This window comes from Syngnathoides biaculeatus, chromosome 19 (genome assembly GCF_019802595.1).
Source record: "Syngnathoides biaculeatus isolate LvHL_M chromosome 19, ASM1980259v1, whole genome shotgun sequence".
Taxonomy (NCBI): Eukaryota; Metazoa; Chordata; class Actinopteri; order Syngnathiformes; family Syngnathidae; genus Syngnathoides; species Syngnathoides biaculeatus.
This window is the reverse complement of record NC_084658.1, coordinates 4,515,116-4,540,729: the sequence shown is the minus strand read 5'-3', so window position 1 is coordinate 4,540,729 and position 25,614 is coordinate 4,515,116. Positions and strand designations below refer to the sequence as shown.

Below are 25,614 nucleotides of genomic sequence, written 5' to 3'. Positions count from 1 at the left end.
AAATATTTGTCTAATCAAACTGACACAGCGTTGTATCAATTCTTTCATCTCTGCCTCAGGAGCCGATACGCCCACTGGAGAAAAGAGCGTTAAACTTCCTTGTGAATGAATATCTGTTGAAAAATGAATACAAACTGTCATCCATCACCTTCTCGGATGAAAATGATGATCAGGTAAAGGTTCTTCTGGTGTGAATGTGAGTTCAAATGATTCTTTGTCTCTTTGTTACCTGCAATTGCCTGGTGACTAGTTCAGGGTGTAACCTGCCTCTAACCCAGAGTCAGCTGGGTTAGACTCCAGCCCATTCAAAATGAGAATATAACGCGGTAGAAAACTATTGGCTGGATATGTATTTGCAGCTTCTGCAGGAGGTGTAAAATCAAGCAGGAAGTATGAGCAGAGCAGTCGTATAACACAAAGTACAAGAACAATAAATAACATTAATAATAACAGACCGGTACCATCATTACATTATAATGCCAAACAGTTTTTAGGGTGCATTACATTTTTTTCATGTTCTGACTTGATTATTTTTATCAATATCCATCCATATATTTTCTGTAGGCAACATGGGGGCTCAGCTGGAAAACATTGGGCTCACAGTTCTGAGGACCTGGGTTCAATCCCAGCCCTCCCTGTGTGCAGTTTGCATATTCTTCCCATGCCCTTGTGAGGATAAGTGGCTAGGAAAATGGATGGATGGATATTTTCTGTGCCGCTTGTTCTCACTAGGGTCACTGGTGTGCTGGATTATATCCCACTCTGAATCTGTGATATGCAAAAAAAAAAAAATATCTCGGCCCAGGTTTTAGCTTCATGGCTGATGTCTTGAGATGTTCCCTTAATATCTCTTTGTAATGTTCTTTCTTCATGATACCATCTGTTTGATGAAGAGATCCAGTTTCTGCTGCAGCAAAACAGGCCCAGAACATGATGCTGGCACCTCCATGCTTCACAGTTGGTTTGGTGTTCGCAGGTCTACGAGTTTCCCCTTTTTCCTCCACATGTAACATTAGTAACTATGGGGAAACCGCTCACTTAAGTTTCATCTGACCACAGGAAATGTCTCCAGAAGTTAAGATCTTTGTCATATTGTCTTTGTCAACTGTAATCTGTCTTTTTTTGTTTATTTGTGAGTAAGGGGGTTTATGGCCATACTACCCTGAGAATGTCCGATCTCCTCATATCTCGGAAGCTAAGCGGGTTTGGCCCTGGTTAGTACTTATATGGGAGACCATCTGGGAATACCAGGTGCTGTAAACTTCTCTCCCAGGCTAAAATGCAGAGGGGTTGCGTCAGGAAGGGCATCGGTGTAAAAAAAACTGTGCCAAGCAAACATGCGTTCATCTAAGATGAAGCGGTGGCGACCCCTAACGGGACAAGCTGTAAGGAAAAGAAGATTTGGGAGTAAGGGCTTCATTTTCAGTGAGTGGCCTTTCAGTCCATAAAGGTGTAGGACTCGTTTCACTGTGGGTAACGACACTTTCTTACCAGCTTCATCCAGCATCGTCACAAGGTCTTCAGTGTTTTTTTCTGGAGTTGATTTGCACATTTTGGAAAAAAACACCATCTCTTAGACACAGAGCCTGTCTCCTTCTGAGCAGTGTGATTGCTGGACATTCCCATGATGTTTATACTTGGATATACTTGTTTGAACCTTAAACGTGGCACCTTCAAACATCTGGAACTTGCATCCAAGGATGAGCCAGATTTGTGGCGCTCCATGATTCATTTGCTGATTTTTTTTTTTTTGGCTGATTTCTTTTGATTTTCACATGATTTCAAACAAGGAAGCCGAGAGTTTGAGGTGTGGCCTAAAATACATCCCCAGGTGTGCCGTCAATTAACTCACATGTTGTCACTTAACCTATCAGGACCTTCCAAAGCCTTGACCTCATCATCTGGATTTCCCCCTTTTCTTTAAAGGTCCACTGTCATGAGACGCATGATTTTTAGTGTGTTATTAATGAAAAAATGACAGCCGGTATGGACCCAGCCATTTTTTCACCACAAAACATGATTTTGACGTTATATGGCTTTTTGTAACTCCCGCCATGAAAATCCTCTCAAGGGATTTGTTTTTGAGAAGAAGCAGGAAGTGACGTACAGGGCAGTAGCACACTCAAGCGGTCTCGTCTGTTCATACTAATTTTACCTGCTGGAAGGTAGCTCGTTGTTTCTTCATGTTAGCCAAAATGCCAGCTTTTTGTATTGATGGATATTGCTCGAACACTCGGGAGGATGGATTCGCTCTTCATACTTTTCCAAAAGATCCGGTTCATCGTGAAAAATGGATTGCATAGGTGGAAAGGATGAGAGCTTCGTGGGTTCCAACTGACAGGTAGATGTATACACAGGTACTAAAAAGAAAATAATAAATGGGGGGGGGCGTAATCCGTAAATCAGGGGTGCGAAATGTGTGCGCATCGGAAGGATTCCGTGCACCACCCGCTGAAGGACGGCTTCCGCAGGCCTTGTGGAACACCACCGGGCTTATCGACAAGGGCGAGCCGGCCGCCGGCCTTGTCAGCCGGGGTGGCTCGACTCGTCACGGCGCTGGGCCGCGGTGGCTCATCTCCACCACAATCGTCAGGGGAGGCGGTTTGGCTGTGGCGTCGTCGCTCGCAGCCGGCATTGTTTTTATCACCACCACGCGGAGGTGGATCGGGCGGGGAGGTGGTTTGGCCGTAATCTGCGTATCATCTAATTATGGCTTGAAACAATAGGCTAATATTGCCCTTCACTCGGTTGTGAGATGTTCTCTTCTTCCTAAAGTGCTTCTGTGTCAGAAGGGGCGTTTTCGTCTCCCATAGTAGGGCCACGGCTTGTTTTCAATGGCGAATGTCCGGTGTGGCGTCACGGGCAGGAGATGCAGCCAATATGGTGACCACTTGGATGTCGAATGACACTTCCACAACTTTGTGCATGGATGACATGCTCTCCGCTCATATCTATTTTTTTCGTATAAACATTGAAGTGAATAATGTTACATGTATTTTTCATTACAATATCTATTTTAGAATGGAATGAAAAAAATTGAATGATTTGTACTTTAGAATTGGGTACTGTGAATCCGGGTGAGGAAATGCCATTTCAAGACAAGGAGTAGATGACTTTACCATAACAGGCCTAATACTATAAAAAAACAGCATGTAGTTAATAATAAAAGAATGAAAATAGAACTTTAAAATCAAAATCCATCCATCCATCCATTTTCTTTGCTGCTTATCCTCATGAGGGTTGCAGGGAGTGCTAGAGCCTATCCCAGCTGCCAACGGGCACCCTAAACTGGTTGCCAGCTGATCGCAGGGCACATAGAGACAAACAGTCACTCACAATCACACTTAGGGGCAATTTAGAGTGTCCAATTAATGTTGCATGTTTTTGGGATGTGGGAGGAAACCGGAGTGCCCGGAGAAAACCCACGCAGGCACGGGGAGAACATACAAACTCCATACAGGTGGGGCTGGAATAGAACCGGGGTCCTCAGAACTGTGAGGCGAACGCTTTACCAGCTGATCCACTGTGCCGCCAAAAATCAAAATCAAATTATTAAGTTAGCTAAAAGCTATATTCAGAAAGTGTTTCCTGACCCTGCTCTTTTGGGGATGGGGGCGGCATTGGAATTTTGTTTTCCATCCCAAATTATCCCTAATTGCTCTCTTAAAACTCAGTTTTGTCTTTTTCCAGGATTTTGAGTTGTGGGATGACGTCGGTCTCAACATTCCAAAGCCTCCTGACCTGTTGCAGCTCTACAGAAATTGCGGTTCCTCTCTCCCTTCAGTGAGGGACATGATCAACGTTGCGGTCGGACCAGATTTTGCAGATCTCGCTGGACACTGTGTTGTGCAAGATCCACTCAGGAAACCTGATCTCTTACAGCAGGTTTGGTTGTTCATTTTACTTCTTGTTTCAGTACATGGGGTCACCAGAGGCTTAACAGCTGTTTAAAAAAGGACTATTACAAAAAGTGGCCTTAATCTGAAAATTACGGTCCCCAAAATAATATTTTTTATTGCTTTCATAAAGCAACAGGCAGAGGTCGTCCAAGAGTTGGAGTACCAAATCAGTCTACTCAACAATGAGAAGGCGAGTCTCACTGAACAGATGAGGAAACTCCAGAGGTTTGTTAGTCTGTATATACAATACTGTATTAATTTCAATATAACTTACTCGTTTTGTGACATCTGCTTTATGTGATCAAAGCACACACACTTTGGTATTTATAAACTCAGCAATTTATTTGCCCAAAAAGTCACCTATGGAAACTTCTTTTCTGTTCTTTTTATAATGCTCTAAGATGCTACTGAACAGTGCCAGTGCCTTTTATATATAGGAATTGGTTTCAAGGAGTTAGTATGTATGCTGAAGTGGTGCTACATCTTTACTGATACGCTTCACATGTCAAGGAGGAGCCTGGGTCGCCACATTATTGTGCTTGTGCACGTCACATATGTCCAGCAGTGGTGGAAATCGTGTCTTAGCCACTTATTTTTTTAGGTTGATTTTATGTTTTTTAAAGGAGCTCTTTTGGCATAGTCGTTTGTGGAATGCTTAAAGTCTATATTGTCTACGAATCATACATGTGAATCAGTCGCCAATCACTCAAAATAGGCCATTTACGTGAATCTTATAGATCTGGTGAGTTTTTGTTGTGCGTGTGGGTTGGGGTCCCTTTGCTGTCTTCGCCATGGGCTGTTTCATATTCCTTGAGCGCTGGCACTTAACAGTACAGTGTTCCCCGGTTATTCACGGGGGTTACGTTCCTTTCACCCCCCACGAGTAACGAAAGTGTCAACCTACTGCTCCTCCGCATTGAGAGGAACCAGAGGAGGTGGTTGGGGCATCTGATTCAGATGCCTCCTGGACGCTTCCCACGTGAGGTGTCCCGGGGACGTTCCACCAGAAAGAGACCCCAGGGATGACCCAGGACACACTGGAGAGACTATGTCTCTCGGCTGGCTGGGAATGCATTGGGATCCCTCTGGAAGAGCTGGTTGAAATGGCTGGAGAAAGGGAAGTCTTGACATACCTGCTAGAGCTACTTCCCCTGCGACCTGACCCTGAAAAGCGGTAGAAGATCGATGGATGGGTAATTGACACAAAATATGCACTTTAAATGCTTTTTACATGCTCCCACCATGCTTTGTGGCACCTCCTTAATGCCGCAAAGCATGCTGGGATAATGTAAATAGTGTTTAAAATGCATGTTTTGTGTCAATTATTTCTTGAGTCATTCTTTTAGTTGTTTTATTGATTGCCAGTTATGCTATTGTTTGCTGTGGTGTGATTATTTTAATTTCGATGTGACGTGAGTGTGTACAACGTTGTCATCAATGACCTGGCTACACAGGCAGTGTGAGGGGCAAAGTAAGCTTGTTCTGTTTACAAATGTCAAATGCAATTTTTCCTCACTTCCTTGTGAGCACCACCATATGGTAGCTTACATACGCGCTTAAACATATGCTAGCATACATGCTAACATTGTAACCAGTATATTTAAGTGTACTTTGTTAAACAATGAAGCTACATCATTTATAAATGTTATAAATGTTGGAACTCAGTGTGCGGCGTGGTGGGGCACCTGGAAAGCATTGGCCTCACAGTTCTGAGGACCCGGGTTGAATCCCAGCCCTCCCTGTGTGGAGCTTGCATGTTCTCCCTGTGTCTGTGTGGGTTTTCTCTGGGCACTTCCCCGACATTCCAAAAACATGCAACATTAATTAGACACTCTAAATTGCTCCTAGGTGTGATTGTGAGTGCGGCTGTTTGTCTCTATGTGCCCTGGGATTGGCTGCCAACCAGTTCAGGGTGTACCCTGCCTCCTGCCCGTTGACAGCTGGGATAGGCTCCAGCATTCCCGCGACTCTTGTGAGGATAAGCGGTTAAGAAAATGGATCGATTGGATGGATGGATGGATGGATGGAACTCATTGTGCATATAAGGTTCACCACATTGCAAGGCACCATGTCTAATGTGATGCCTTGTGTATTTAGAAGAGAATTTAAGATCTCTACAATTGTGAAAATAGGGTAAATTCAACAAAAAACAAAAACTTGGATAGCAAGACTCCCCAATATGTGGGGTCATGAATGGTGAACTGTAAATGGGCAAGTGCTCACTGTAACTCCGTTACAATGATCTAAATGTCACTCACTACCTCTGTCAATTTTTACTTACTTATTAACTATTTCATGTGAGAGACTACGACTTCTGCATTGGGCACTGTTTGCGACAATTTAATTTAAGAGCAAGTGATGTTTAGGTCTATTTCACCACTTAAACAGCATTAGAAAGTCACACAACATCTTCCACTGGGATTCCTGAGCAAAGGTGTTAACACTAGACAAACCAGCCTGGCTGATCGTCCTGCTTAAGTACCCACCACTTTGGGGAAACTCGCTACCATGAAGGCACTGACGTGCTACTTCTGTTTATATTTAGACGAATACGAACTACAGCTTTCATATATTGTAGTTTTTATCTGGCACTGCCTGCCTAAAACGTGAATGTTTCGGCTCACTTGGAACTTGAGTAAATACCGCGCAAATTGCAAATGTTTGTTTTTTCTTGGTTTAATTATTGCTTGTGCTATTTACTCAGTCCTACAGTAATTATTTCACTGTGTACGTTTTGCTTTTAAGAGTTTTTTTTGGGAGGACTATGTTTTACTTGAGTCACGTTATTGTCATGTAACAGTATTCTTACTTGAGTAAAATGTTTGGTTACTCTGCCCACCTTTGGAGCGGACATTCTCTATTGTGGCTCTTAGGTTGAAGCAACAGTTTTTCTTTGAAAATCTGACAATTTTGTAAATTTGTTGCACTGGTGTTCTACATTTTCGTGTTAAGGGGCTGCAGGTCGAGGCTCTGGTTGTGGTCCCACCGGAACCCCGAAGCACACGTAACATCGCTGACAAGAGCCGCTCCGCTTGTGCATCTTGTATTAATTAGGAAACATGCCTTCAATTACATAATTAGTTTTCGGATGGTAATGTTAAATGGATGAAGGGATTACTGTATACACATGCACACACACACACAGTAGATTATACTCACTCACAATTCATTGGCATCGATTCATAGATAACCATTCACACTTATTGACATTATGGTGTATAAACATATAATAGATAGTATCCATACATTTTCTGAGCTCACTCGGTTCACGGGAGTGCTGGAGCCAATCCCAGCTGTCATCGGGCAGAGATGCACCCTGAACTGGTTGCCAGCCAATCTCAGAGTACATGGAGATAAGACAACAGTCACACTCATAATCATACCGAAAGGGCAATTTAGAGTCTCCAATCAATGCATGTTTTTGGGATGTGGGAGAAAACTGGAGTGTGCGGAGAAAACCCACGCAGCCACAGGGAGAATATGCAAATTCCACACATGTGGGGCCGGGATTTGAACGCCAGACCTCAGAATTGTGAGCCCAATGTTCCACCGTGCCGCCATATATAGTATTATAGAAATAATTATGAAATAAATACTAGTTGGATTGAAGTGAAATGACCAGCATTATATTAGAGAACAAGCTCTACTCACACACAAGAAAGTATTCTTTAACTATTGATCCATTAGGTTTATTTTGTTATTACTTGAAAACATCAGTGTCTGCTAATAGAAGCGCGTGTGTAGGCCAAAAAATACCATTAACTGTCATGAAAAATTGAATTAAACTTTGCAAGGACAATCAGTTGACTGTTTTTATCCTTCCCATTTGAATAAGTGCCATGGTTTTCCTTTTTTAAGCCATTTATTAATTTCAATTCCAGTAACCATTTTGCTTCACTGCATTTGATTTTTCTGTTTGTGTGATAAATAATTCACTTTGAGTCTCCTTTTTTTTTCCTACAGTGAGATTCAGGCGTTAAAGCAGACAGTCTCCTCTCTGCCTGCACCTGCTCTTGACTGTATCTCCCAGAATACATCTAATCCTGCATCCTCGTGCACCGCCATCACTTCCTCTGTTGACCTGCCCTGTGTGGTAAGGTCCTTGTATATTTTCCTGACTAAATCTATGCCATTAAACCCTTTTGGGGTGTTAGTACATTTTACTTTGGCCCAAAACACACACACCTAACCAGATATATGTCCTGTCCTCAGCCCCGTGCAGATAACGGACACTACATGGACATCCAGGGTGTTTCAGATCCTCAAAGTGAGCCAACCTGCACGCAGAACACACCACAGTCTAACAATAACCTTAAAAGTCGGCCTCCTGTACATTTTGATCAGCCAAACAGGTGAGTGTTTATTTAGATATTCAGGAAGTTCTAAATTTGAGGGGTGTTCAATAACTTTCAGACCGCATATTCCCACTTGCGTACTCACCCCCGACACTAAATATCCATACTACTAGTACCCAGTAGTTTTGATCCATAAAATCTTGATGAACAATTAATTTCAAATGTTCTTTTTTATTTGACTGTTCTGGTCCCACCAGCAGATAGGTTAATTTCTCACTTAAAGTGTTGAATAAATCCGATTGAAGCTAGAAGTTGTTTTTAGACATTACTGAAACACAATATGAAATTGTCACAAAATATTGCAAACCATAGGGTCATAAAAGTACAAAAATATGGCCATCAGGTGTTTGAAATAATCTGTTTAATACAAATAGGTATGTAACCTACTTTTGTTGTCAGTACTGCATTCAATAAGAAAAAAAAACAATCACATTCTCAGTCAATGAAAGCCGATTAATATGTAAATGCCTATATATGTATGAAGTACCCTATTGCAGAAAGTCATCGTGTCACCCAAATGGAGTGAGCGAAAACAAATACATTTCGGTAGCAACTCAACTTATAATCAGGGGTCCACATAATTGGTGCGCACATATGCCAAAATGTTAAAAATATACCAGATTTGAGGGTTGAACAATATTTTGGTGTGAGCATCAGTGCATCGTCATCACGATCTATATGTGCACAGCGTCTGCTACAATGTTGGTATTCTGGAATATACGGTATGTCAACTTTAATATTAAAAGTGACCAGCAGAGGAACCTGTTTGGACATGCTAATAGAAAAAAATCGTTCGTATCTTTCCTGCATTCCTTATTTCACCCTTCAGAATGAAACTAAGCAGATACGTGTTAATGCTTAAATGAGGGTGAATCTTTTTGTAATATAGTACATAAATTTAAAAATGGACTAATGGTAAAATTATTTTTTGTATCAGAATGCTTCAGTTAAAACACTGTTATCACACTGTGATAAAGCAGTGTTTTCAAAATATAAGAGTAGATAAATGGAGTGCATTTTTTCCCCCTAAGCTACAAAGAATAATGCAAAGTTATCAATGTCCTATTACCATTGTGTTGTGTATATGTTTGTACATTAAGCACAAAAGTCATGCTTTTATATAAATTCCCCATTTAAAAATACACTGTAAAAGAACAAGTTTTTCCTCATATTTTTTAAATCATAGGATGAAAGCTGCAGTTGGCTACTAGTGTGGACAGAATGGGTGGCAACATTGTGGAAATGACGTCAGTATTTTGAGGGATCATAGCCCATCAGCAAAAAGAACTATCAAGTGGTTTGTTTTTGGACCAGTGAACTAGGTTCAAAATTTTTAACTATGAACTGAAATAGTTCACATTTGGAATGATGAACTGAACTTTGAACTAGTTTCCTTAGAAAATGAACTTTCCCAACACTCATCCTGTATTATTTCAAAACGCAATATATTTCAAGTTTAAAAAAATAATAATTCCCAATATCGTGCATCCCTAGTATAGGTTGGCACGCGCACAGTCCTCTCCTTTTTGTCATTTTGAAATAAAAACATGGAAATGCTGTTACTTGGTTTTTAAAATATGTATCTCTAATTATAGGTATATACAGAATGTAGGGGTTGAGATAATACAAAATGAGTCAAAATGAATGTCTTTTTGAGACAGGCACCGGCTGTTCTCAATTTGTGAACTGGGCCAAAGCAAGACAAATAAAATGTAAAGCATATGCAAAAGGACCTAGAAGATAGTTATAAGGTCAGAAAACTGTTTATTTCTTATTTGTACAGACAAACGGTAGGTAGCGGATAGAACATATGCCTACAAACGGACATGACTTCATTCTATGAGGGTCTTGCGTCATGAAAAAGCACTCAGCACCAACCTCTGATGCTCATCTGAGAACCACACCAAACTTATGTACACCCCTGTTTATAATGCACTGTAATCTATAATATAAACCTTTTACGAAACATATACAGTACATACTTAGACATTGTCTTATTGAACATGTTTTTATTCATATGCATAGCAGACACAAAAACAGCACTGACAATGAAATTCTGAATAACTCACATTTGTGTGTGAGTTTGTGTGGGGTTTTTTTTTTGCATCCTCTATAGGTCCCTAATGTGCCACAAGATGGTGTCAACATGCTGGCAAAATGAGAAAGTAGCAGTTAGTTATTGAGTTGAGAAGTGTGCCTTCAGTATATTTCCTTGACACTTAAGTTCTGTTTCAGGGAGGAACCAAGTTTAGCCTGGGTTTGTGGCATAAGTCTTAACCGCATGTGTGTTTTAACTCTGCTAAGTGCCTATTCAAATGTGCATTTTTAAAATCTTAAAGAAGTTGTAAGCCTTTTAAATTTCTTAAGATCAAAATGTCACCTGTCGTAGTGCGTGCATCCCCGTACACGAACACAATGGAGCAGCTGCTGTCCGTCTCAGTGCAACCACTAGATGGCGAGAGATCTTTAGCTGTTCAGTATTCAAAAGGTGATCAAATTTAGCACAAGCAACTATTTGAATGCAGTTATGTTGTTTGGGTTTTTTTGTGTGAAAAACAGACCTAATGACCTTATTTTATTTGTATTAATATATAAATTTTGTAGCAGCTTGATGGATCAGCTGTTAAGTTTTGGCCTCACAGTTCTGAGGTCCCAGGTCCAATCCTGGACCCGACTATGTGGAGTTTGCATGTTCTCCCTGTGCCTGCGTGGGTTTTCTCTGGCCACTCCCACTTCCTCCCACATGCCAGAAACATGCATCAATCATTAATTGGTCACTCTAAATTGCCCCTAGGCGATTGGCTGGCAACCAGTTCAGGGTGTATCCTGTCTCCTGCCTTTTGACAGCTGGGATAGACACCACCACTCCCGCGACCCTCGTGAGGATAAGCGGCTAGGAACGTGGATGGATGGATATATAGTTTTTTGTGATTTTTGTCCCCCCCCCCCCATTTTAAATGTTTTATCTCTTTGTATTCAAAGCCTTTTAATCATGTAAAGCACATTGAGTTACCTTGTGTATGAAATGCACTATACAAATAAATCAGCTTTGCTTTAATTTCCTTTGCCTAATGGCAGCAGTTTTGGTCTTTTCTTATTTGTGCTAATCCAGGAAGTTAGCCCCAGCCTTCCAGCAAGCCCTGCTATCTTTCTGCAGAATGTGCTCAGACAGTCGCCTTGGAGCAGAGGTTAATACTCACACCCACACATAAATGCACACTTTAATGCAGATGTTTTAACCGACAAAGTGTAACGTCCTTCTCTCTTCTTCAGGTGTCTCGTATAGCAGATAGTGAAGAAAGTGTCATGTTAATGCTGGGACGCTGCCTCCCTCATATCGTCCCAAATGTCCTCCTAGCTAAAAGAGAGGTAAAATATTATCTACATGCTCATTTTTCCGTCACTATTCTTTTTAATCATCATAACACCATGCTTCTTTTGCTGTTAATAGATAGGCACACAGCAGTGAATGATCTCGTTAAAGATGTAAACTGAATTAAAATGAACAAATGCCCAAGCATAATGTTTGTCTCAGTTAAATTCCAAATTGCATATTTTAAACAAATGCTGTAAATACAGTGGCATTCTTCTAAAAGTGAAAATGTAAACATGTTGATGAAGACATTTTACCATTTGCCAATGTATGGGTGCATCTCAATAAATATGAAAACTTAAATTCAATAATTGCAGTTACTGTAAGTAAGGTAAAACTCATCTAGACAGTTCAATAATTTATAATTTTATTTTTTGTTAATTTTTACTCATCTTATTGCTGATGGTATAATAATGATTGACTAATTAGCATGTTCAGATTAAAGTCAGAAGTTGTGAGTGCAAATCCAGGCTCAATCCTTCCTTTTCATCTTCTTCCCAAACTTGTGAGGATTTTTCTCGGTACACCAGTTTCCTCCCACATTCCCAAAACATCCATGGAAGTTTAAATTGAAGATTCCCATTTGTCATTAAGTGCAAATGGAAGTCAGAATTATTGTTCGTCTATATAGGCCCTGTGGTTGACTGGCGTCCAGTCCAGGATGTACTTTGAGACTGAATATTCCACTTTCACCTGAAGTCAGCAGGGATAGGCTCCAACACACTTGTGACCCTAATGAAGTTAAGCAATATAGAAAATCAATGGAAGGATAATTTATTACTTACAAAAACACCAAAATCAACCTTTCAAGAGATTGGCATAGTAAATAAAATACCGTAGTTTCTCGAAAATAATGCGCAATTTTTCCAAAATATTTTCAAAATGTTAATAGAGTGCATTATATTTAGGTATGGATTAAAATTAAAAGATACACATTGTATAGTCATATACAGATACATAGAGTGGTAAAAAAAAGTGTACTTATATATTTCGATATGATATTCGATGTCTTGTGTTACACATTTATATATATTATGGTAATTTGGGCCCCAAACCTGAACTCTATGACCTCCTCAGGGACCTTGCATTTTAACGATTATGCTTGTTGCTACTGCACCAAAGATCAGAAACGACTGCCCATGAGTTTGTTTTCACTTAAACTAAGACCAAAAGTGTCGACTACAACAGCAAGTTGTGCAGTTGCTTTTAAAAGAAATGTCTTCACTCATGCCGATGATGCCGCCAACCTGGAAATTGCGCCGCAGACCGAAACAACGACAGCTCACTTCAATGGCTTCAGGTGGGTATCAAAACAACGTGAGCTCTAACTACATAATACGAACGTCATGGGAACATAAAAAAAAAAAACGGGAGCGCGCACACAATTGAAATGCTCGCTTTTTTAAAAATGTGCCCATCACGCTCGTTTCTGCATAGTTTGAACTCACGATATTTTCATACCCACCTGACGCCATAGTTGAAAGATGCTACAGATTGTAGCCGAGCAGAAGGGGAGAGGTTGCGCTGCGCAACCCAAACTCTTGGATTAAAAAAATGTTTCAAGTCATCAGTGATGATTTCCACAGTGATGCACCAAAGGTATCTGCTATGGATCTTTTTTAAATTGGAGATGAGTCAGATGCTTCTTTTGAAGGCTTGGCCACGGATGTGTAATGTAGTGGGTAAACTACTCTGTGCACCAACGTTTTATGCACAAATAATTAATGCAGTGTTGAATAAATAGTTTTAAATAATTTATATTTTTAAGTCTGTAATATGTGTTATCAACAGTATTAAAATGTTGTGCCATCAATGAGCAATTATTTTAGTTGGTTGAGGGATTCTATTCTGACAATTACAGGGACCAGGACAAGCAAATTGGTGGTATGCATTGTACATTTGTAGGTTTTTCCAGATTTTTTTTAGGTCAACTTTGGGCGTGCCCATTATACTTCAGGACGCATTATACTCGAGAAATTATGGTAAATTGGAATTGAGCTATTGAAAAAAATATATTTTTCTTCTTTTTGTAAGTTGTTACAAAGCAATCCAAATTCTGAGTAAAATAGTGCAGTGACACACACATCATAGCTTTAACCCAGTTTTGAATTACTTAATTACAATCACATGCCTCAAACATGTGCCTCAATCATAATGCTGTCATTACTATGTTGCGCTTATTGACCGATGCAAAACGTGCAAATACCCATGCTAACGTGTGTCCATCTATTGATTGTTTATCATGCAAATATCCTTATTCACCGGCGATCATTCCGCCTCAACTGTGTCTGCCACTCATGTTTGGGCTCTGTTTGCCTTCACTGGCTTTATTTTTCTTCTTCTCTTTTCGTCTCACGCATTCTTTCACTCTCATGCATGCCTCTCCTCTAGAGAATGGTTGCACATCTTTGCCAGGTGAGTCCTTCACACGCTCATCTGCATGATTCCTCACGTGACCCCAAATGAGCTGGAACCCGTGGCTGTTGACTACAATAGCAGCCTTGCCAGAAAGGACATAAAATTGTGTTCGGTCAAAATCTGAACTAACAGCGGAACCTTGATTTACAAGTGTATCTGTCCCGTGATCATGTGCTTAACTCAAATCACTCCAGTCTAAAATCAACTTTGCCCTATTGCAAAAGATGTCTACACATTTTTCTGCTGAATATAATTATGAAGAAAAATAGTACTGTATAATATATGTGTTTGTAGGTATGTGTGTGTGTGTGTGTGTGTGTGTGTGTGTGTATATATATATATATATATATATATATATATATATATAATACTGTATATAGATAAACATTTGACAACTTAGAGAAAACATACATATGACTGTATGCACACACACCACTTAATTCCACTTAAGTTTCTTAGGGCCCATGGTTAATCATGCTAAAATAACAACGGTTAATAATAATAATAATGATAAGACTTGCAAAAACAAACAAAGAAACTCACAGAAAATTTGTACTTTTCCAATGTGTGCAACCATGCTTCAGTGGCAGTCGAGTGTCCAAGGCATCAGGGGTAAATATTCAAGGTCCCTCATAGCCAATGGGATGCCAGGAAGGTACTACGACAGTAGCCAATGGGAGAGCAGCTCTAGCATGCCACACAAATCACGTTACAGGATGTGCATCATGAATAAAGATTGATGTCCCTCCTAGCCAATGGGATGCCACAACGTTATACGGCGATATCCAATTGTAGAGCAACTCTATTGCACCACACAATCCAAGATGCAGTATGTGCATCATTGGTGAAGATTGACGGCCCTCCTACCTATTGGGATGCCAGGAAGATGCTACGGCAATAACTAGTCGGGAGCAGCTACATCGCGCTACACCAGCAGGATACAGTACGTTTACATTCAGTGGAATTTAGGGTCTGAGAATCCAGTGCCTATTTTGTCCTTTCGTATCCTGAATTTTCTTCATAATTAGAGACTATATTTTTCCAAGGAGGCGTTTCGTTACCTGATTTTTGTCATTACTAGAGATGTTCGTAAGTAGAGGTACCACTGTATCAATAAAATAGTTGTTATTTGCAACCTAAATAAGTTTTATGGACACATCCACACTGTTGTACATTCATGTGTGCCACCCACACCGCTACTAGTGTCGATAGGGGGTAATATTCCAAAAATGCACTCGCTTTCTTAACTTGGCACCAGGACACCCAAGGTCACAGTTCGATGATCGACTTTGTGGTCGTGTCATTGGACTTGTGGCCGCATGTCTTGGACACTCTGGTGAAGTGAGTCCAGTGCTGTCATGGTGGAGGAAGATGCTGGTCCGACGTGGCAGGCCCAAGCATATTGTGAAGGTCTGCTGGGAACAGCTGGCAGATTCCCCTGTCAGCAGGAATTTCAAGTCCAACCTCCAAACGAACTTTGCTCATGTTCCGAAGGAGCCAGGGGATATTAAGTCCTAGTGGACGATATTCCTCACGTCGTTTGCTGAGGTGGCCTATCTGGAGCTGTGGCGATAAGGTGGATCGAACGTTCCACGAGCACATTGGTGGACACCAACAGTAAGGGATGCCGTCAAGCTGAAGAAGGAGTCCTAACAGGCATTTCTGGCCTGTGGGTCTCCCATGGCAGTTGATGGGTATCGGCTGGTCAAGGGCAATGGAGCTTTGGTGGTTGCTCTGGGAGGAGGTCGGTGAGGCCAGGGAGAAGAACTTCAAGACGGCTTCGAGGAAATTCTGGTCCACGTCAGGCGTCTCAGGAGGGGGAAGCATTGCACCGTAAACATTGTGTATAGTGAGGATGGGGCACTGCTAACCTAAACTCGGGACGTTTTGAGTCGGTGTGGAGAATACTTTGAAGACCTCCTCAAAAAAGCTCCTTGGTGGCAAGGGCTCACAGGTGGATGAGATTCGGACTTCCTAAAGTCTCTAAATGTTGTGGGGCTGTCCTGATTGACACACCGCTGCAACATCATATGGACATCGAGGACAGTCCCTCTTTTTCAGAAGGGGGATCGCAGGGTGTATTCCAACTACAGGGGATCACACTCCTTAGCCTCCTTGGTAAGGTCTATTCAGGGGTGCTGGAGAGGAGGAGGAGCAATGTGGTTTTCTTCCGGGCTGTGGAGCAGTGGACCAGCTCAACACCCTCGGCAGGATCCTCAAGGGTGCATGGGAGTTTGCCCACCCAGTCTGCATGTGTTTTTTGAACTTGGAGAAGGCGTTCGACCCTGTCCCTCAGGAACTCCTCTCGGGGCTCCTTTTTGGGAGTATGAGGTAACGTCGCCCCTGATATGAGCAGTTTAGTCCCCGTACAACTGGTGTCAGAGTTTGGTCCGCATTCCCAGTAGTAAGTCGGACTCGTTTTTGGTGTGAGTGAGACTCCGCTAAGGTTGCCATTTGTCACCGATTTTGTTCTTAACTATTTTTAACAGAATTTCTAGGCACATCCAAGGCAGAAAGGGTGTCTGGTTAGGTGGCCTCCGCATCGCATCTCGGCTCTTCGCAGATGATGCGGTTCTGTTGGCTTCATCAAGCGGTGATCTCCAACGCTCACTGGAGTGGTTCGCAGCTGAGTGTTAAGCGGCTGGGATGAGAATAAGCACCTCCAAATCTGAGATCATGATCCTCAGTCGGAATAGAGTGGCGTGCCCTCTCCGGTCAGGGATGAGATACTGCCCCAAGTGGAGGAGTTCAAGTATCTCAGGGTCTTTTTTTCACAAGTGAGGGAAGAATGGAGCGGGTGATCAAAAGCTGTGGCTCGTGACCAAAAGAACAAGATCCCGAATACAAGTGGACGAAAAGAGTTTGCTCCGTAGGGTGTTCCCTTAGATGTAGGGTGAGAAGCTCAGTTATCCGGGAGGGGCTCAATGTCGAGCCGCTGCTCCTCCATATTGAAAGGATCCAGATGAGGCAGCTGGGGCATCTGATCCGGATTTCTACCGGACGCCTCGCTAGTGTGGTGTTCCAGACACATCCCACCGGAAAAAGACCCTGGGGATGCACCAGGACACGCTCGAGAGACTGTCTCGCGATCTCTCTGGAAGAGTTGAATGAAGTGACTGGGGAAAAGGAGGTCTGAGTATCCCTTCTATTGGTACTGCCCCCGCGAGCTGACCTGGAAAAGTGGTAGAAAATGGATGGATGGATGGATGGGCGGTCGGTTGGGCAGGCAGGCTGGCAGGCACTTACTTTGACATGCTGGGGCATATACTACCAAAAACCGACTGCCATCACGAACAATACTCCTCCGATCCTGCAAAGCGGTGTGTTTGCAGCTCTCCAGAAGAAGCAATTGAACAAATACAAGACCAGGCAACACACACCTGGCCCCACCTGCAAGCGTTCAGGGTATACTACTGCAATGGTGACTTAACTTGTCCATTTTCTTTTACCCCTTCACTCGAGTTCCACCCTTAAGTAAAATTTTGATTGAACCACATCACAAGAAATTGACCCATTTGGGGCACTCGCATGTCAAGGTAGCGTTGTCATCGTTTGGAGAAAATAACACCCACACAACCTGGCATGAAATATATGTTCCTTTCTTGGGTGATAATATTTCACTATGACTAACTGCAACAGGAACTTGATGAATTCATTAAAAAAATTGGGGGAATTCATCATTGGTTTTGGTTGTGCAACAGTGAAGAAAATAAGTATTAAGTTAGAAAGCATGGAGGGATCTGAAATTTTCATCGTAGGTGCATGTCCACTGTGAGAGAGCTAATCAAAAATGAAAAATCACAAAATCACAATTTTTTAACGATTTATTTGTGCGATACAGCTAAAACTAAGTATATGAACACCTGAGAAAACCAATGTTAATATTTGATACAGTAGACTAGACGATTACAGAGGTCAAATGTTTCCAGTAGTTGTTCACCAGGTTTGCACACACTGCAGGAGGGATTTTGGCCCACTCCTCCACACAGATCTTCTCTAGATCAGACGGGTTTCTGGGCTATCGCTGAGAAACAAAGTTTCTGCTCCCTGCAAAGATTTTTTTTTTGGTTTACGCCTGGAGACTGGCTAGGCCACGCCAGAACCTTGATATGCTTCTTACGAAGTCAGTCCTTGGTTTTCCTGGCTGTGTGTTTCGGGTCATTCTCATGTTGAAAGACCCACCCACGACCCATCTTCAATGCTCTGACTGAGCGCAAGAGGTTGTTCGCCAAAATCTCACAATACATGGGCGCGGTCATTCTCTCCGTAATACAGTCCAGTCGTCCTGTCCCATCTTCAGAAAAACTTCCCCAAAGCATGACGCTACCACCCCTATGCTTCACAGTAGGGATGGTGTACTTGGGATGGAACTCATCATTCGTATTCCTCCAAACACGGTTCGTGGAATTATGACCAAAAAGTTCAATTTTAGTCTCATCTGACTACAAAACCTCCTATGACTCCTCTGTATTATCCAAATGGTCATTGGCAAACTTAAGACGGGCCTTGACATGTGCTGGTTTAAGCAGAGGAACCTTCCGTGCCATGCATGATTTCAAACCATGACGTCTTAGTGTATTACCAACAGTCACCTTGGAAATGGTGGTTCCAGCTCTTTTAACATCATTGACCAAGTCCTGTCATGCAGTCCTGGGCTGATTCCTTACCTTTCTAAGGATCATTTAGACCCCATGAGGTGATATCTTGCATGGGGCTCCACTCCAGTTGAGATTGACCATTATGTTTAGCTTCTTCCATTTTTAATGATTGCTACAACATTGGACCTTTTTTCACCAAGTTGCTTGCCAATTTCTCCGTAGCCCTTTCCAGCCGTGTGGAGTTGTACAATTTTGTCTCTGGTGTCTTTGGACAGCCCTTTGGTCTTGGCCATGTTACAAGTTTAAGTCTTAATGATTGTATGGGGTTGACATGGGTCTTTATGCAGCTAACGACCTCACACAGGTGCATCTGATTTCAGGATAATACATGGAGTGGAGGTGGACTTTTAAAGGTGGACTAACAGGTTTTTGAGGGTCAAAATTCTAGATGTTCAAATACCTATTTATAGCTGTATCGCACGAATAAATTGTGAAAACATCATACATTGTGATTTCTGGATTTTTCATTTGATTTCATTCTCTTTCACAGTGGACATGCACATACGATGAACATTTCAGACCCCTCCATGATTTCTAAGTGGGAGAACTTGGAATATAGCAGGGTGTTCAAATACTTATTTTCTTCACTGTAAACCATTGCTCACCTCTACTTGCCAGCAATATTCATTGTCAGAGCTCTGTCATGTTTTTACTGTTTTACATTGTTGGAAATTAATGGATAGAATTACCTCAAAGGTCTAGATGCAGTTTTTGCCTTTCTTCATCAATTCTAAACATAATGTAAACCTCAATTATACTGTTTGCCTCTGTTCCAAAATAGCGACAATTTTGTATTTTTTTTTGACAACTCACCAGTGTCCAACCGAACATTAACATAAATAGTAAAAAAAAAAAAAATGTTGAAATTGCATCTGTATATATTAGAATGTGTACCAGAAAAACATTAGTATTTTATTTTTGTGCCTTCTGCGGAGTAAATCAAACGTGCAATTGAATGTTTGCTTTATAATGTTTTGCAATATGTTATAAAAGTGCATCTGGGCAGATTGTTTTCACAAAGTTACTGTCAACATTAAATACATATCCATTGTTGAAACCTGATAGAAGGTAAGTCTAGTTCAAGGTGTTCACACTCGGCCTGCTTTGCATATATTGCCATGGTGATGTTGTTTTAGTCAACCACCAACAGTTATAGAGAATTTAATCTCCTTGTGAAATCAAGAAAAACAAACGGAAGTGGAAGAATGGTGAAAACGCACGCATCAGAACCGTGAAGGTTCTGGTTTGAGACGTGGACTTTGTCCCTAGTCCGTTAGAGCCATTAGCCATAACACACACAAACATAACCATGTTTAGCCGGTTGCAACTTGAATCTCCTTCCTCTACAAGCAAGGAGCCACACCTTCATTTGTTAGATTGTGACACTTAAGAACAAAAGGTGTTTCAAACGGCGGAATGATGTTTTGAAACACTGTCTGCCACCTGGCTACACTATCAGTCATGGTAAATTATTAAACAAAATGTGTTTTCCCTATTTCAGTGTTTTTTGACATGCCACTAACAATCCAATAAAATTCTTGCCTGTATAATTTGCTTTTTAAAAACTAAGAATAACTCAAAAACAAAAGAAAACAAGTGAATGATAAAACATGTCTGCATAGCTGTCACTCTTTGAATCATAAGTAGTGATTATATGCAGGTACTCTGTTTTCTAACCATAGCAAAATAGATAACGTTGTGGTTGAGAGCACCATCTTGATTATATAACTCAAGGTGAAGTAAATGGAGCATGTGGCACCACATTTGGAAGCAGTTAAAATACACGCAGGGGCCTTATGTTGTTCCGGTTCTAGTTTCTGGCATCATACAGTCTACTATATACTGTTATGTTTACTCTACTTTGGGTTAGCCTCCAAAAGTAGTTTTCATACCAGATACATTTGGACTTTCCCTGTGCTCCATAAAAGGCTTCAGTAAATTAGCAGCAGAACATCTAAAGGCCAGGGCCTTCAAATCATTAAATCTTACTCTCATTTGCATTTTGTTGTTGATTTGGTTTTATAAGTGTGTCCATCACGTCAACTAGACACTTGAAATAAAATGAACGCTTGTGCTTTTTATAAGTGTGACTCATCACAGCCTATCTTTAGCCAAAGTTTCTCCATTAATCCAGAAGTGTGTTGGGTTTTCATACGCTGTTGCAGCACTGGGGCAGGAAAAATATCATATGTTCCTTGGGGGAAAAAAACACATTTATAACTCAGTACGCACTCTCTAATTTGAGTGTGTGTGTGTGGCGGGAATGTTGGGTTGACCACAGTTTGGCCATGGAAGCCTTGCATCAAAGACAAAGATTTCCTCTGCCAGGAAGGTTTATGAACTCTGTCTGAACTCTTAAAAAGGGGAGAATTTTAAAGCAAGGTAACTAGTGTGTTAGGTTTCTTCCCTTAGACTGCTGAGTTGAACTCGTTTGTTGGGTGTCTTCCTTTGCACTGCTGAGTTCTGGAATATGAGTGTCACTACCAAAAGAAATGAGTAAGCCTTATGCCAGTAAGGAATTTAAAGTAGTAGTACACGTTTTCACAGTGTCATCAAATTGCTTTCTTTTTCCCTAAATGCCCATTTCCTCTCTTGTAGTTATTTCTTCTTGACTACCATACCCCTGTATGTTGTGTAGTTCTTCCACAAAATAATTGACAAGCTTCCTTTCCTTCTCCATTTTATGCTTCAGGAACTGATCCCTCTCATCCTGTGTACTGCCTGCCTTCACCCAGAGTCCAAAGAGAGAGACCAGCTTCTCCACATCCTCTTTAACTTAATCAAGAGACCAGATGATGAACAGAGGTGTGCACACTGCTGCATATGTAGATAATTTCAAAAATGTGTATGAAGTAGTGAATTTTCTTCATTTTTTTTCTTCCAGACAAATGATCTTGACGGGATGTGTTGCGTTTGCAAGGCATGTGGGTCCCACACGTGTTGAGGCAGAGCTTCTTCCTCAGTGCTGGGAACAGGTACACTACACAAGGTCATCTCAGACAGCTTTTCCCAGATTTTCCCATCTTGCTGTCCTGGTAAGGTACTGATGCGGAATGGGGTGTTGAGGTCAACCCACACTAATGCCAGTGTCTGCCATGGTGTCAGAAGCATGACGGAGATTAAATGCCCCCCATCCCTTCCAACCAGTGTATGAAGTTTACCTTTCTGGAAACTACTGATAAGCAGTCAATGTATTATTATAGAGGACAATAAATTGACATTTGATCTGGGGAATAAATGTATTGGTAACATTTTCACACGTGGGTTTTTTTTTTTTGCACTACCAACACATATCAATAAATTCCGATTCCATGGGAACAACAACTTCTGTTTTAGCAACCCAGAATCCCCCCAGAAAGACAACCATTGGTTTCCACAGGGTCAGCATGTTGATGATAGTTGCCTTCTTTCTATTCTGGGGCAGCTGCCCTTCCACCTTCCTCGCTATGTTCACATTCTCTTCCACTCTGTCACAGTTTTATCCTCTTATACCCTCCTTTTTTCAGATTAACCACAAATATCCAGAGAGGAGACTCCTTGTGGCAGAGTCTTGTGGAGCCTTAGCACCATACTTTCCAGTAAGTTGTCATTTGTATCCATTTAAAAACAGATGATTGACTGTTAGAAAACAAAGAATCAAATGTAATCTGTTTTTTTATTCTGTTTTAATAGAAGGAAATTCGAAGTTCCCTAGTGTTGTCCATGTTGCAGCAGATGCTCGCCGAGGACAAGGCAGACATGGTCCGAGAGGCTGTGGTCAAGAGTCTTGGGATTATCATGGTTTACATAGATGATGCTGACAAATACTCACAGGTATTTATTTTCAGGGGAACAGTCAAGAGCTTCATTTTCACCCTTCTATGTTCTCTCTATGCATATGTTGAATACACATCAATATACATCTAACTCTACCTGCTAATATGACTGCACTTTTAACTTTATTCAATACGGGCAAAAGTGTTGGGACACATGGCCTATACACCCACCAATTACTGCTAATGGAAGATTTGGAAAAGTTTGTCCAACATTTTGGTGTGCGTTTGTGGTCACTTTTGTCAGTTTGTCCAAAATGGCATTTGTCAAGTCAGAGGTCACTAATGCTGAACCAGTGGCCTTCTCCATTTTAAAGTGCCTCACTTTAAGCCAGTCGCATTCTTCCACACCAAAATTACCACACAAAGCCTTTGTGGCGTCGGCCACAGTTCTGCTTGCACGGTAAAGGGTCTTCCCAGAATTGTTTTCACAAAGTTGGAAGCATAGAATTCTCCCAACTCTCTCAGTAAGAAAGAAAATTAAGTTAGAACGAAAGAGTCTTGCACCACAGTTGTCTGATCAGTTGATTGAGAGGTTTCTGAAGACATTTTGTCCAGTAGTGTTCTTGATTCATCCACCATTGCTTTTTTATTGTCGTTTTGTTATTTTTCTTCAGGGTTTTGAGCTGATGCTACTGTCACTTGGTGACCCTTCAGAGAGGGTAGTCAGTGCCGTCCACCAAGTCTTTATTCCTGCATTCGCAGCCTGGACAACAGAATTGGGAAATCTTTACACTTCACTCATTCCTTCTCTCGTGGCACGTATAGAGAAACTCCTCATGGTGTGTGTTAACATGCTGACGTTTTTTTTTTTTTTTTTTGTTCTCGTGTCTAATAGAGTGTACTCCATAATTCCTGGGCTCATAGTTATCTCATTAGACCTATTTCTGTAGCAGGGGGAACAGGGCTTGGATGAGCACAAGCTGCACATGTTCCTGTCAGCACTGCAGAGTCTGATCCCTCCCCTGTTTGCTGTAGTGCTGCAGAATGCACCCTTCACCAAACGAGCCAAACTCCATGGAGACATACCTGCAATACAGGGTACTGGGATAAGGGCCGAAAGAAACCCAAGTGTATGTCTGTGTTTTGTTTCAGCTCTGTATTGCTCTTACCATGTTTTTGTCCTTCCAGTGACCCGCTTTCCCAGGCCAGCTTCTCCCCTCCAGGATGTGGCCACCATCATTGGCAGCAGGGAGATGCTGAGTGCTCTGCTGCTTCTCTATGACCACCAACTAGAGCATGAAGGGACCACTGGATGGGAAAGCCTGCTTTGGGTGGTCAACCAACTGTGAGACCTACACACACACACAACGATACTGTAAATGTGTACTAAAGAAAACAAACCTGACCTATTCCATTTTTCTGCAATCGCTGAAGACTTCCTCAACTCATAGAGATTGTGGGTCGCATCAACGTGACCTCTTCCACCTGCGTCCACGAGTTCTCTCGCTTCTTTTGGAGGTTCTGTCGAACCTTTGGCAAAATTTTCACCAACACTAAGGTGAATTCATTCTTCATCCAAACTTTCTGGCTGCATGTTCAAACCTTTTCATTTCAGTGTAACATTTTTAAAAGCTTTTCCATCCGTCCCCTTGGTGATGTTAATGTAGCTCATCAGTTTGTGAATAAAATGGCTTTGTTTTGTTTTGTTTTTTATCCCAATGACATTTTACAGGTTAAACCTCAGTTTCAAGAAATACTTCGTCTGTCTGAAGAGAATGTTGGTGAGTTTTGAAACAATGCATTTGCAGCGTCATTAAAAGATAACTGTCTTTACCTTTCTTCTGTTCTGAGAGTGATGTGCACGACAACCTTTGACAGAAATTGTGGCTTTGTTCTCAATAGATGCTTCATCAGGGAATGGTATTCTCACCAAAGCCACTGTCCCCATCTATGCCACAGGAGTACTGACATGTTATAACCAGGTAACAGAGTATTTTTCAAGATGCTATATGGGGAAACTAAATTTAAGATGTCTGGAAGAGTAAAGTCGAGTGAGTCATTGAAGCATCTTTGTCTATTTTTCCCCTCTGTATTTTTTTCTCTTTATATCAGATATAAATTAGCGACTTTTTTTTGTCCTGTTTCTAAAGGAGGAGGATCGCAAGTTGTTAGTGGGTTTCTTAGAGGATGTTATGACAACCCTCTCTTTGTCCCATGCACCTCTCGATAGCCTGAAAGCTTCTTTTGTAGAGCTGGGGTGAGACGCACACGCACGCACATGCACACACACACACGCACACACACAGTTTGCACATTAATTAGTGTCTTTCATTTGTTTGTTTCAGTGCCAATCCAGTCTACCATGAGTTACTGCTCACGGTCCTGTGGTATGGAGTAGTACACACATCCGCATTGGTCCGATGTACCTCAGCAAGGATGTTTGAGGTAAAGAAAACAACTAAACTTAAGTTTAAAATAAAAATGCATCAGTTAAACATTTTTAATTAGCAATGGACAACATTTACCTTTTGGTTGTTTTGCTGACACTTAAGCAACAGTACATGATTTTTTTTAGTTTGTGTATATGACAAACAGTGCTGTTTCTTAATTTTAATTGAAATGCTACATTTGGATTTTGCTCCATATGTGCTAGATTTGCTTGCTATTTGCTGCTGTTTAACCTGCATTTCATGTTCTGGTACAACCTAAAACCTGTAAATGTTGCTCTGATAGCCAGTATTGAGTGCCTGGATCTCGCTGTATATAGCACCTCCAAGTTCTGATCAGGCATTTTACTGGTCTCCAACCTCACCACATAAATATCTGTGGATGTGTCACTAAAATGCAAAAGTCAGCAAAAATATTTTGGAAAGTATAATTGAATTGGACGCATTTTTTTCCATTTTCAGGACTTCAGGTCATTCAGGAAATCTAATCCCAATGTTGTTTTTAAAAGTAAATGCCTGTTACCCGTTTTTTCCCCTTCAGTGTAGCTGAGTTGTACTTTTGCCAGGCTCCAGGCATCATAGTGCTGACCCAAGCAATGTAACTAAACTAACAAATCACATCTACCTGTCCATTAAGAACTGTGCAGACATCCATATGGTGTGTTTGGGTGAGGATCTACTTTAGTCCTAACAGCGGAACCAGGCATCA

The 25,614-nt window shown here is 41.4% G+C and overlaps 1 protein-coding gene and 1 pseudogene across 3 annotated transcripts in view; both read left to right on the top strand.

The window, feature by feature from the left end:
• Positions 1–25,614, top strand: part of relch (RAB11 binding and LisH domain, coiled-coil and HEAT repeat containing) — a 40,910-nt gene that overhangs the window by 6,341 nt on the left and 8,955 nt on the right. For 2 of the 3 annotated variants that reach the window (XM_061804873.1, XM_061804871.1), the window contains exons 5-23: positions 60–173; positions 3,691–3,885; positions 4,030–4,124; positions 7,863–7,992; positions 8,112–8,251; positions 11,367–11,442; positions 11,528–11,623; positions 21,396–21,508; positions 21,588–21,678; positions 22,210–22,281; positions 22,376–22,516; positions 23,133–23,297; positions 23,409–23,556; positions 23,647–23,803; positions 23,893–24,016; positions 24,191–24,239; positions 24,361–24,440; positions 24,609–24,715; positions 24,804–24,903. In XM_061804873.1, coding sequence (XP_061660857.1) covers positions 60–173; positions 3,691–3,885; positions 4,030–4,124; positions 7,863–7,992; positions 8,112–8,251; positions 11,367–11,442; positions 11,528–11,623; positions 21,396–21,508; positions 21,588–21,678; positions 22,210–22,281; positions 22,376–22,516; positions 23,133–23,297; positions 23,409–23,556; positions 23,647–23,803; positions 23,893–24,016; positions 24,191–24,239; positions 24,361–24,440; positions 24,609–24,715; positions 24,804–24,903 — 2,193 coding nt within the window. The remainder of the gene's footprint in view (positions 1–59; positions 174–3,690; positions 3,886–4,029; positions 4,125–7,862; positions 7,993–8,111; positions 8,252–11,366; positions 11,443–11,527; positions 11,624–21,395; positions 21,509–21,587; positions 21,679–22,209; positions 22,282–22,375; positions 22,517–23,132; positions 23,298–23,408; positions 23,557–23,646; positions 23,804–23,892; positions 24,017–24,190; positions 24,240–24,360; positions 24,441–24,608; positions 24,716–24,803; positions 24,904–25,614) is intronic. The other variant, XM_061804872.1, reaches the window with a different exon arrangement.
• LOC133493089 (5S ribosomal RNA) lies at positions 1,145–1,263 on the top strand (annotated as a pseudogene).